Source organism: Porites lutea, chromosome 13 (assembly GCF_958299795.1).
Source record: "Porites lutea chromosome 13, jaPorLute2.1, whole genome shotgun sequence".
In the NCBI taxonomy this organism is placed as follows: Eukaryota; Metazoa; Cnidaria; class Anthozoa; order Scleractinia; family Poritidae; genus Porites; species Porites lutea.
Window position 1 is genome coordinate 18,067,371 of NC_133213.1, and position 13,365 is coordinate 18,080,735.

At 40.1% G+C, this 13,365-nt stretch overlaps 2 protein-coding genes across 2 annotated transcripts in view; both read left to right on the top strand.

Annotated features, from left to right (window-relative positions):
• Positions 1 to 13,365, top strand: part of LOC140923194 (uncharacterized) — a 162,755-nt gene that overhangs the window by 131,261 nt on the left and 18,129 nt on the right. The gene's annotated exons all lie outside the window — the stretch shown is intronic.
• LOC140923205 (exportin-T-like) overlaps positions 1 to 13,365 on the top strand; it is a 148,736-nt gene that overhangs the window by 7,578 nt on the left and 127,793 nt on the right. Inside the window, exon 9 of the mRNA XM_073373286.1 lies at positions 509 to 668. Within this exon, the coding sequence (XP_073229387.1) occupies positions 509 to 668 (160 nt within the window). The remainder of the gene's footprint in view (positions 1 to 508; positions 669 to 13,365) is intronic.

A 13,365-nucleotide genomic window follows, 5' to 3' on the forward strand; every position in this document is an offset into this window, starting at 1 on the left:
AATAATATTTTTAGGGTTAGAAAACACTGGGACTTTTGGTGAAAGAATGAAAGATGGTAAAATTTGAACGTACACCCTGTAATATAATTTATGACCTCCCTCTCCGTGAGTTCTGCGTAGGTCAAGTGGATAGAGCACCCACCCTGTGTTTGGGAGGTCATAGGTTTGAATCCTGTCAGGGACTCAGATTTTCTCTTTCTTCGTGAGATGCTGATTATTTCATTTTTTGCAATGCTACTTTTGTTGTCACATTGTCATTTGCTTTGTGAAAACAATAGTTATCAGTCTGTGTTTTACGATGGTAAAAATGTTTCCTTTGCTCTGTGTTATTGTGTCCTTTCAATTCTCATAAAGTCAGTTTTTGCAAGTAGCCTTTCAGTGGTTAAGTCAACTGGCAGCTGATAATGTGGAAAAGCATCATTGCTGAAAACTGTAAAAAGAGGATTTTACTATTAGCACAAGCTTTGATTTTGTGTCCTGCTTACAAATTGATAATGTGTCTTTGCAGTACCTTTCTCCGGTACATGTCAGTTGAAGTTCTTCGGGAGAGTGCTTGTGATTGCATACATGAGATTATCATGAAGGGAATGGAGCCACTAGCAAAGAAAGAACTGGTGGAATCTCTTCTGAGTGTTCTGGAGAAAAGCAGTATCCTTGAACCACAAGAGGTACATGATTATTCATGTCTAAGCGTAACATTTTTGTCCAAGATTATATTGTAGCTTCAATACACGGTTTCTTCCATATTCCCAGGGGTGAATGGGTTAATGTAATTTTTGTTTAATTTGTCATTTGAATCATCACTTTTAGGATGAAGATGCTGACTTCATGGCCAAGTTAGCAAAACTGATGAGTACTTCAGGATCACAGCTTCTAAACAGCTACACAAAGTAAGAGATTATTGATTTGCTAGCAAAATTTCAAACTGTGTTCTAGCAAGACAATACCTTAGAGAGACTGAGAGTTGCATTGTCAGGAAACAGAAAATGTCAGATTCAAGTTTAGAATTTCTCAAAATTGAAAATGTGCAGCTAAAAACAAGACATAACTAATGTTAAGCTACTAAGTTTGTGGTAGAATTAGTAAACAGTAAATTGCACAACAAAGTTAAGGGAAAACTCGGTCACATGGTATGAATTTCACGTTTGCTGTAAACATAACTCTAAATCTTTCTACTATCGTGGACAAAAGTCCTTGGGACAGTACTGCAATATTCATATTTTTCTGTCATTTCTTGGTTCCCTCATTAAAACAGTGCCATCCTTTTCAAAATCTTCTTGCAGTTCTCCCTCCCCCCACCCTATACAAAGTTGAAAGTCGGTAAAAATTCAGGATAGTCGATACACGCGTCCAACATGGGTGAGGGAGGGTTGAGTCTGTGTGAATTGGAAAACGTCCCTGAGAAATGCAGAAGTGTTCCAAGACTTTTGGTAGAATATCAGAAACTTTGCTCACCAATTACAGAAAGGTACTACACTCTGTAATTTATCTGCATTACATATTTAACCTTTTTTTTTGGTATTAATGGCCTCGTTTAATAAAACACTTTAAAAAAGTCAAACTTCTGTAGAGCTGATCCCCTCAACCGAAACAATCTAGAAAGAGCTCAAAAGGAGATGCAGTTTTTTTAGTTTGTTGTTATAATTCAGTACTGAATACGAGAAAGGTCGTAACAGGTTTTTTTCGTGTTCCAGTTATATTTGCCAAGCATGACCAAGGGTTGTTTAAGTGAAAGCGTAGGCTAGAAAGATTTTCCTGGTGATTCGCTTTGCAAATGTGTGGCAAATTAGAATGCTGAGTTTACAGTAGTGTGAGGGCCGGCATAACTTATCTTAGAGAATCCCCTAACATTCCTTTCTGTGGTGTTCCGCTTTTTAAGAACATTATCGAGGAGCAGCTTCTGTTGAATCGAATGGCTGATGCCTGTATCAACTTGTTTGCTATGATGGCTTTGATTTCCAGAGCAGCGATCCATAAACCAAGTGTCAGCCATGAGGTGAGTGATAGGTAGCGTATTTAAATAAATGTAAGGAAGATCCTCGCATTTAAACTCGCACTAGCCTGCGTAGCAGGTGTTCAAAAGGGAAGGGAAAGGGGATTTGGGGCTTGTGAGAAGTAGTTTCTAGCCCAAATTCTCTTTACCTTCCCTTTCAAACGCCAGCCACGCAGGCTAAACTCGCTGACTTGTGCATTTGTGAAAAAGTAAAAGCCCGAAAAAATTCAGATTCGAACCAGGATTCCGGATTCGGGATTCGGGGGCCGGGACTCGAACCCTAACCTAGTGAGGCCTTTATTTAATGAGTATTGACACAGGCAATCAAGGGATATCACTGGAAATTAAGCTTAAAACGAGTGATAATGTTGTTGTCGAAGTAATTGCGGCTATTTTCTTTTTATGGTAACCGACTTTATGTCAACATTCTCACCCTCAACCTTCCCAGCAAAAAATGTTTAAAAAAGCTCGATGCCATGGTAACGGTAAGAGCTATTTTTGGTGGCCTTCGCAAAGGCTATTACGGGGGATTTTTCAATATATTTTCCTTACAGATACAATATGCACTAACAAGTACAACATGAACAATGCTCTCTTCAAAGAAGTCAGATCAGGTTAGAAGCTACATTGTTTTTTTCTATTGGGCAGGGCGTAGCTATCTTAATATACTGTAAGCGCTTTATTGTAACAACACTTGTTACATCTCATCTCAAACAGCAAACGTGAGATTCAAGGTTGAGAATTTCTCAAAATAGAAAATGAGCGGATAAAAACAGGTTAAAACAATTCTTATGGATAAAAAATTGCTTGAAATTACTAATTTAGATGAAGAAATAATGAACAGTAAACAACAAGTAAAGGGGAAACTTGGTCACGTGCTACAAATTCGCACTTGCGATCTCATCACTTTGCGCAGACTTGCATGCGTAAACTTTGTTACTTGAGTTCCAGTCTTCATAGTGGTGGGCTCGTTTCTGTCCCTGCCGAGTTTCCCGCGTGCGGCGGGCGGGATGCTTCGGTGTCGGCCGCTGGCCGAGAGATCTTCGGCCGACCGAAGGCCGAAGCCACGAGCAGCAATACCTTGCGGGTCACTTAGAACCGGTAACCGGACATGAAAAGTCTCTGGCACTCATGGTAGCCTCTGACTCCCTTTGGAAATTCTTTTCTCTAAGCAAACCCCTTCCTATGTTGAAATTTGTAGCTTCAGTTTTCATCGCTGCAATTAAAAACCTGCAAAGCATTCGAGAATCTTGACCCTGGACCGTGGTGCAGCTACTTCTATTGGTGACCAAAAAATTAAAAACATCTCAGGGGCACCCAACGAGAGTATATTTCAAAACTACTTACACGCGTAGCATTGTTAAACGTATTTTAGTATTTAAACGGTAGATATAGGGATAAAATCTCCGAAAAATGTTTCGTCTGTTCGGATTTCCTAGCTGACAGTCTAGTGATCCGAAAATTATAGGGATCAAAACTTACCTTTCCGAAAATTTTAGCCTGCGATAACATCCGTTTCTCCTCGCTCTTCGTCGCTGGGGACGTTTCGCGCAGAGGAACGAAACGTCCCCAGCAACGAAGAGCGAGGAGAAACGGATGTTTTCGCAGGCTAGAAAATTTCAGCCAGAAAAAAGGCTCCCGAAAATTCTAGGTGACCTTTCTAGGGTAAAAACCGGTTAGAAATGGGCAATTGTACCATTTTTTAGATGTTCGGAAATCCTAGGAGAGGCAGGCAAGCAAGGAATTTTACAACAAATGTTCCGAACAAATTCTAGTTCTCAAATCGTCTTCCGAACAAATACTTTCCGAAAATTGACGTTGGGCACCCCTGAACATCTTGCCCCTCCCTAGATATACGTTGTAGGGAGGTGGCCGTTATTGCCAAATCAAAGATGAGTTGATGAGATCGCCAGGCGAACAAAACTGCATCCGAGAGGGGAGGGGTGGCCTCAAAGTCTTCCTTTCCTTGCTCTAAGGCACTGTAGCCACCCCTACACCAGAGTCTTGTTCCCTTTTAACACTGAACGAGAAAAAATATATATGGTCTGTTTGGGCGACGGCGTCGTTTGATCCCAGGAATTGCGGGACCCGCTGGACCAACCAAACATTACTTTTTCAAAGCATGTTACGCCACGTAAAAAGGTTAAAACCCTTTCGCACCCTTGAAATATTTCCTTTTCTTCAGTTCTTTAAGATTTAAATGTCGATTGTGGTTAAACAGAAGTATTAACTTGCTCCCCCACATCCCCCCCCCCTCCCCTCCCCAAACCTGGGGAAGAAACCCAGGGCATTGACTTGCTGATGTAAGCGGAAAGGCGGGAATTTGTCAACAGTGACCGCTATTGGGGTGTAGAACTTGATGGCATCTGGGATTCGAAGAGGATTGAAACAAATGGTCTCAATCATGTTAAACTATTTTTGGTGTTATTGAAGTGTAATACCTTGATAAAAATAATTATGGCGGGTATGGAATATTGGGAAACTTGAGTTTGTTTCTGTTTCTCCTATTTTCCTTGTTGCTGTTCCCAAGCAAGTCCCAGGGGTAGGGTATATGACAGGAAATCTGCAACAAAAAAATCCATTTTAGAGTCAACTCTCGCCTTGCGGACACCCCGCTATAAAGGACACTCCGGTAATACGGACAGCAGATAAATCCCAGGGAAAAATAAATTATAATATACAAACGTTTGACTGAAATAAACTCCCGCTATTACGGACTCTCGCTAATGAGGACACTAACTCGAGGTCCCTACAGTGTCCGCTATGAAGGGTGTTGACTGTACTTCCAAAAAACTCCCATACACACACTCATACAGTGTGAGCCACGTCAGGGGGTCAATCACAAGGCATATCAGTATTCAGCAGTTTTCGGAGAAAAACAGGAAGTATCAGACCAACTTCTTCTGCGGAAGGTTCCGTCAGTCTACGCAAGCCCAGGGGGGCGACATAGTGGTTTCATTTTTAGTTTTCACTTTTCCATTTTTGTTTTTAACTTTTTGATTTTCACTTCGCCATTTTGGAAAAATGGAAAAGTGAAAAATAAAAACGAAATCACTTTGTGGTCCCCCTGGGCTTCCGCAGTCTACATCACCTAATTAAAGATCTTTTTTTACAGCTTTTTGTTATTTTGTTCAGAGATACTGTTGACAACTGTATATTAGACTTCACGCCTCGTATGCTGTAAAAATTTTCATGGTTGCCTGAATTTTGGGAGCTATGTCTGGAAGCACTTACGTCACTTTTGTTGACGTTACACGTAGCTTGATCAAAGTGAAACCATAGTTAGTAAAGACGACTGGTTAGGAATTAAACCCGGCAAACATCAAAGTTGAAATTAACGGTGCTGTAGGTTATGTTGGAAGTTTTCTGACCATGCACCATACTTTCTTTTTTGTTCACAGATTGTGACTGAATAAATTAATTGAATGTTTCTATTGGTCAAAAACTTCAGAACGATAGGAATGCTGTTGAACGTTGTGTATGGTCAGGTCCAATATAGCAATCAAAAACCTATAACAAAAGGTTTCCAGACCATTTCACTTTAATTAACTACGGTAAAACTGAAAGCTAAATTAAGGGGAAAATCCCTCATTCAAGATTCATCTTTCACTTGGTAAAAGTTTTGATTGACGCTCAGGTAAGTTTTTTGCAGGTCCCGCTATTTCATTTTTAAAGGAAAATCCAATTTACCTTTTTTTACATAAACTTGTCTTACAAAGTATCATTTCCTCGTAGATCCTTTTGTCGTCACGAATCAAGGACCCACTGCTGTAGTCTTGCGAACTATCAAGATTCGGGAATTTACAGCTGAGGTATGCATTTAATACGTTAGCTTTAGTTACACCTCGATTGATTAAGAAATGCCTTTTGCTCTAATCGCTGGGATCTCTTCTGACGAGCTTTAGATCAGTCGAATTCGGCACGATGGTTTATATTTCGAGATGGCAAGACACAATTTTCATCAGCTATCGTACTCTGATCGAAGAAAAATCAAAACGCTATGGGAGCGTACACCTCGGCGTCGTGGTTGTGGATTAATCGTGAATGCGGAGGAATAGTAAGAAATGATATTTTTCCAGATACCCTTCCGTACAAATACCCTTACTTTTCTCCTTTTCTGTAACAGACGAAATCTTAACTTTTTCACCGGAAGTCTGCTACAGTCTCAGTCAAAATTGTTGGGACACTTGCAAAGGGAGCAAGAGATAGAGCCATTTGCAAAGGGAGTTTGCATTAGACACTTAAGAATCTCAGCTCATACCTCTGTGATTGCTGTAATTTGTTAATTCTACGCGTGTTAGTTATCTGTGTGTGATCATTTGAGTCTGTTAACCACTAAACAGTTCCCTTCGATCGTCCCTCGCTTATTTATGCTCTAAAAGTTTCGTCGTCGGTTATTTAATATTTCTTGTGAAAGGTTTGAACCCTATTTATTACAAAGGATTTGTTTAGAAGAATTCCGTATGCTTTGAATGGTAGTTTTAATCCTTACGTAGCAACAAACAAGGAACTGCACATACGTACAATGGAAATCCAGCGTTGTCAAAGAATCTAGGTTCTACCATGAAATTTGTAGCTTCTGTCTTTATCGCTGCCGCTGCTTAAACCGGAAAATTAAAAACCTGCAAAGTTTTCGAGAATCTTTACTCTGGACCGTAGTGCTTCAACTTCCGTTGCAAATTGGTGACCAAAACATTTAAACATCTTGCCTAGCTTTGCCTCAGCAAACAAACGGAGTGGCTTGTACTTTTTGGTTCTTTGCTACCAAGCCTTTGCTGGAGAAAGTTATAACAGTCGAACTTGCATGTGCGATCATCTCACTTAAGCGACAGTCTATCCAAAACTCGTAGTACCACCTTTTAAGACGATAGTTGAATATTTTCCGTTGTTTTAAACCGATTCCGTAAGCAATAGCTTGATAATTATAGGGTCGAAGCCCCTCTCTAGGAATCCGTTGTAGGGAAGTGGACGCAATTGCCAAATCAAAGATGACTTGGGATCCCTAGGCAAGCAAAAGTACATAAGAGAAAGGAGGGGTGGCCGTAAAGTCTTCCTTTCCTTGCATGCTCTTAAGCACTGTAGCCACCCCTAGACCAGATTCTTGCTCCCTTTAACACTGAACGAGAAAAAAAATTATGATCCATTTGGGCGACGTTTTCGTTTGATTTACGGAATTGTTTACAACGGGACCCGCTGGATCAACCATTACTTCTTTAAAGAATGTTACCCCACGTAAAAACGTTATAACCCTTCCGCGCCATTAAAACATTTATTGTCTTCAGTTTTTTAAGACTTTAATGTCGATTGTGGTCAAACAGAAGTATTAACGTGCTCCCCCACCCCCAACCTGGGGAACCCATGGTATTTGACTTGCCATATGTACGCGGAAAGGTGGGCATTTGACCACAGTGAGTGCTATTGGGTTGTAGAACTTGATGGCATATAGGATTAGAAGAGGATTGAAACAAATTGTCTCAATTTCATGTTAAACTATTTTGGGTGTTGTTAAAGTGTAATACCTTGATAAAATTATGGCGGGTATGGAAAATTGGGAAACTTGTGTTTTTTTCTGTTTCTCCTATTCCCCTTGCTGTTACCAAGCAAGTGGAAGAGGTCGGGTATATGGCAGCACATCTGCAACAAAAAAGTCCATTTTACTTCCAAAAAACTCCCACACACACTCATACAGTGTGAGCCACGAGAGAGGGTCAATCACAAGGCATATCAGTATTCAGCAGTCAGTTTCGGAGAAAGCCAGGAAGAAGAAGATCAACTTCATCTGCGGAAAGTTCCATCAGTCTACAGCACCTGTTTTAAGATGGTTTTTTTTTTTACAGCTTTTTGTTATTTTGTTCAGAGATACTGTTTATAACTGTATATTAGATTTTACACCTCGTATGCTGTATAAATTTTCATGGTTGCCTGCATTTTGGGAGTTATTTCTGGAAGCACTTACGTCACTTTTGTTGACGTTACACCTAACTTGATCAAAGTGAAACCATAGTTAGTAAAGGACACTGGTTAGAAAACCCGGCGAACATCAAAGTTGAAAATAATGGTGCTGTAGGTTATGTTGGAAGCTCCCTGACCGTGCACAATCCTTTGGTTTTTGTTCACAGATTGTGACTGAATAAATTAATGCAATGTTTCTATTGGTCAAGAACTTCAGAGTGATAGGAATGTTCTTGAACGTTGTGCATGGTCAGGTTTAAAATCGCTAAAAAAAAACCTATAACAAAGGGTTGCCAGCCATTCCACTTTAATTAACTATGGTGAAACTGAAAGCTAAATGAAGGGAAAAATCCCTCATACAAGATTCATCTTTCACTTGGTAAAAGGTTTGATTGACGCTCAGGTAAGTTTTCTGCAGGTCCCGTTATTTCATTTGTGAAGGAAAATTCAATTGACTTTTGTACATAAACTTGTCTTACAAAGTATCGTTTCCTCGTAGATCCTTTTGTCGTCACGAATCAAGGACCCACTGCTGTAGTCTTGCGAACTATCAAGACTCGGGAATCTACAGCTGAGGTATGCATTTAATACGTTAGCTTCAGTTACAACTCGATTGATTAAGAAATGCCTTTGGCTTTAATCGCTGCGATCTCTTGTGACGAGCTTTAGATCAGTCGAAGTCGGCACGATGGTTTATATTTCAAGATGGCAAGACACAATTTTCATCAGCTATCGTACCATGATCGAAGAAAAATCAAAACGCTGTGGGAGCGTACACTTCTGCGTCGAGGTTGTGGATTAATTGTGAATGCGAAGGAATAGTAAGAAATGATATTTTTCCGGATACCCATCCGTACAAATACCCTTACTTTTCTCCTTTTGTGTAACAGACGAAATCTTAATTTTTTCACAGGATTTCTGCTACAGTCTCAGTCAAAATTGTTGGGACACTTTGCCATTTGCAAATAGAGTTTGCATTAGATACTTAAGAATCTCATACCTCTGATTGTTGTAATTTGTTAATTCTACGCGTGTTAGTTATCTGTGTGTGATCATTTGAGTCGGTTAACCGCTAAACAGGCCCCATCGATCGTCCCTTTCCCTTATTTATGCTCTTAAAGTTTCGTCGTTGGTTATTTAATATTTCTTATTACAAACGATTTGTTTAGAATAATTCCGTATGCTTTGAATGGTAGTTTTTATCCTTGCGTAACAACACACAAGGAACTGCACATACGTACAATGGAAATCCAGCGTTGTCAAAGAATCTAGGTTCTACCATGAAATTTGTAGCTTCTGTCTTTATCGCTGCCGCTGCTTAAACCGGAAAATTAAGAACCTGCAAAGTATTCGAGAATTTTTACTCTGGAACGTAGTGCTTCACCTTCCGTTGCAAATTGGTGACCAAAACATTTAAACATCTTGCCTAGCTTTGCCTTAGCAAACAAACGGAGTGGCTTGTACTTTTTGGTTCTTTGCTGCGAAGCCTTTGCTGGAGAAAATTATAACAGTCGAACTTCCATGTGCGATCATCTCACATAAGCGACAGTCTATCCAAAACTCGTAGTACCACCTTTTAAGAAGATAGTTGAATATTTTCCGTTGTTTTAAGCCGATCCCGTAAGCAATAGCTTGATAATTATAGTGTCGAAGCCCCTCTCTAGGAATCCGTTGTAGGGAAGCGGACGCAATTGCCAAATCAAAGATGACTTGGGATCCCTAGGCAAGCAAAAGTACATAAGAGAAAGGAGGGGTGGCCGTAAAGTCTTCCTTTCCTTGCATGCTCTTAAGCACTGTAGCCACCCCTAAACCAGATTCTTGCTCCCTTTAACACTGAACGACAAAAAAAATTATGATCCATTTGGGCGACGTTATCGTTTGATTACAGGAATTGTTTACAACGGGACACGCTGGATCAACCATTACTTCTTTAAAGAATGTTACGCCACGTAAAAACGTTATAACCCTTCCGCGCCATTAAAAAATTTATTTTCTTCAGTTTTTTAAGACTTTAATGTCGATTGTGGTCAAACAGAAGTATTAACGTGCTCCCCCACCCCAACCTGGGGAACCCATGGTATTTGACTTGCTTATGTACGCGGAAAGGTGGGCATTTGACCACAGTGAGTGCTATTGGGTTGTAGAACTTGATGGCATATAGGATTAGAAGAGGATTGAAACAAATTGTCTCAATTTCATGTTAAACTATTTTTGGTGTTGTTAAAGTGTAATACCTTGATAAAATTATGGCGGGTATGGAAAATTGGGAAAATTGTGTTTTTTTCTGTTTCTCCTATTCCCCTTGCTGTTACCAAGCAAGTGGAAGGGGTCGGGTATATGGCAGCACATCTGCAACAAAAAGGTCCATTTTACTTCCAAAAAACTCCCAAACACACACATACAGTGTGAGCCACGTCAGAGGGTCAATCACAAGGCATATCAGTATTCAGCAGTTTCGGAGAAAACCAGGAAGAATCAGACCAACTTCATCTGCGGAAGGTTCCATCAGTCTACAGCACCTGTTTTAAGATTTTTTTTTTTTTACAGCTTTTTGTTATTTTGTTCAGAGATACTGTTTATAACTGTATATTAGATTTCACACCTCGTATGCTGTATAAATTTTCATGGTTGCCTGCATTTTGGGAGCTATTTCTGGAAGCACTTACGTCACTTTTGTTGACGTTACACCTAACTTGATCAAAGTGAAACCATAGTTAGTAAAGGAGACTGGTTAGAAAACCCGGCTAAAATCAAAGTTGAAAATAATGGTGCTGTAGGTTATGTTGGAAGCTCCCTGACTGTGCACAATCCTTTGGTTTTTGTTCACAGATTGTGACTGAATAAATTAATGCAATGTTTCTATTGGTCAAGAACTTCAGAGTGATAGGAATGTTCTTGAACGTTGTGCATGGTCAGGTTTAAAATAGCTAAACAAAAACCTATAACAAAGGGTTCCCAGCCATTCCACTTTAATTAACTATGGCGAAACTGAAAGCTAAATGAAGGGAAAAATCCCTCATACAAGATTCATCTTTCACTTGGTAAAAGTTTTGATTGACGCTCAGGTAAGTTTTCTGCAGGTCCCGTTATTTCATTTGTGAAGGAAAATTCAATTGACTTTTGTACATAAACTTGTCTTACAAGGTATCGTTTCCTCGTAGATCCTTTTGTCGTCACGAATCAAGGACCCACTGCTGTAGTCTTGCGAACTATCAAGACTCGGGAATCTACAGCTGAGGTATGCATTTAATACGTTAGCTTCAGTTACAACTCGATTGATTAAGAAATGCCTTTGGCTTTAATCGCTGGGATCTTTTCTGACGAGCTTTAGATCAGTCGAAGTCGGCACGATCGTTTATATTTCGAGATGGCAAGACACAATTTTCGTCAGCTATCGTACTATGATCGAAGAAAAATCAAAAAGCTGTGGGAGCATACACTTCCGCGTCGAGGTTGTGGATTAATTGAGAAAGCAGAGGAATAGTAAGAAATGATATTTTTCCGGATACCCCTCCGTACAAATACCCTTACTTTTCCCCTTTTGTGTAACAGACGAAATCTTAACTTTTTCACAGGATTTCTGCTACAGTCTCAGTCAAAATTGTTGGGACACTTTGCCATTTGCAAAGGGAGTTTGCATTAGATACTTAACAATCTCATACCTCTGATTGTTGTAATTTGTTAATTCTCCGCGTGTTAGTTATCTGTGTGTGATCATTTGAGTCGGTTAACCGCTAAACAGTTCCCTTCGATCGTCCCTTTCGCTTATTTATGGTCTAAAAGTTTCGTCGTTGGTTATTTAATATTTCTTATTACAAACGATTTGTTTAGAAGAATTCTGTATTCAGTTTGAAGGGTAGTTTTAATCCTTACGTAATAAAAAACAAGGAACTGCACATACGGACCATGGAAATCCAGCGTTGTCAAAGGATGAGGTTCTTAAAATCTAGGTTCTACAATGAAATTTGTAGCCTCTGTCTTTATCGCTGCCGCCGCTTAAACCGGAAAATTAAAACCTGCAAAGTATTCGAGAATCTTTACCCTGGACCGCAGTACTTCAACTTCCGTTGCAAACTGGTGACCAAAACATTTAAACATCTTGTCTCAGCAAACGAACGGAGTGGCTTGTACTTTTTGGTTCTTTGCTGCGAAGCCTTTGCTGGAGAAAATTATTACAGTCGAACTTCCATGTGCGATCATCTCACATAAGCGATAGTCTATCCAAAACTTGTAGTACCACCTTTTAAGAAGATAGTTAAATATTTTCCGTTGTTTTAAACCGATCCCGTAAGCAATAACTTGATAATTACAGGGTCGAAGCCCCTCTCTAGGTATCCGTTGTAGGGACGTGGACGCAATTGCCAAATCAAAGATGACTTGGGACCCATAGGCAAGCAAAAGTACATAAGAGAAAGTAGGGGTGGCTTTAAAGTCTTCCTTTCCTTGCCGATGCTCTTAAGCACTGTAGCCACCCCTAAACCAGATTTTTGCTTCCTTTAACACTGAACGAGAAAAAATTACATGATCTAGTTGAGCGACGGCGTCCTTTGATTACAGGAAATGTTTACAGCGGGACCCGCTGGACCAACCATTACTTCTTTAAAGCATGTTAGGCCACGTTAAAAAGTTAAAACTCTTCCGCGCCGTCAGAAAATTTTATTTTCTTCAGTTCTTTAAGATTTTAATGTCGATTGTGGTCAAACAGAAGTATTGAATTGCTCCCCCACCCTCCCCTCCCCCTCAACCTGAGGAACCCAGGGTATTTGACTTGCTGATGTACGCGGAAAGGCGGAATTTGAGAACAGTGACTGCTATTGGGGTGTAGAACTTAAAGGCATATGGGATTCCAAGAGGATTGAAACAAATGGTCTCAATCATGTTAAACTATTTTTGGTGTTATTAAAGTGTAGTACCTAGATAAAAATTAATTACGGTGGGTATGGAAAATTGGGAAACCTGCGTTTGTTTCTGTTTCTCCTATTTTCTTTGTTGCTGTTACCAAGCAAGTCCCAGGCGTCGGGTATATGGCAGCACATCTGCAACAAAAAAATCCATTTTAGAGTCAACTCCCGCGTTGCGGACAACCCGCTATAGCGTACACACCGGTAATACGGACAATAGCTAAGTCCTAGACAAAAATAGATTATAATATACAAACGTTTGACTGAAATAAACTCCCGCTATTACGGACTCTCGCTAATGAGGACACTAACTCGAGGTCCCTACAGTGTCCACTATAAAGGGAGGTGACTGTACTTGAAAAAAACTCCCACACACACTCATACAGTGTGACCCACGTCAGAGGGTCAATCACAAGGCATATCAGTATTGAGCAGTTTTCGGAGAAAAACAGGAAGTATCAGACCAACTTCCTCTTCGGAAGGTGCCATCAGTCTACGCAAGCCCGGGGGGGCGACATA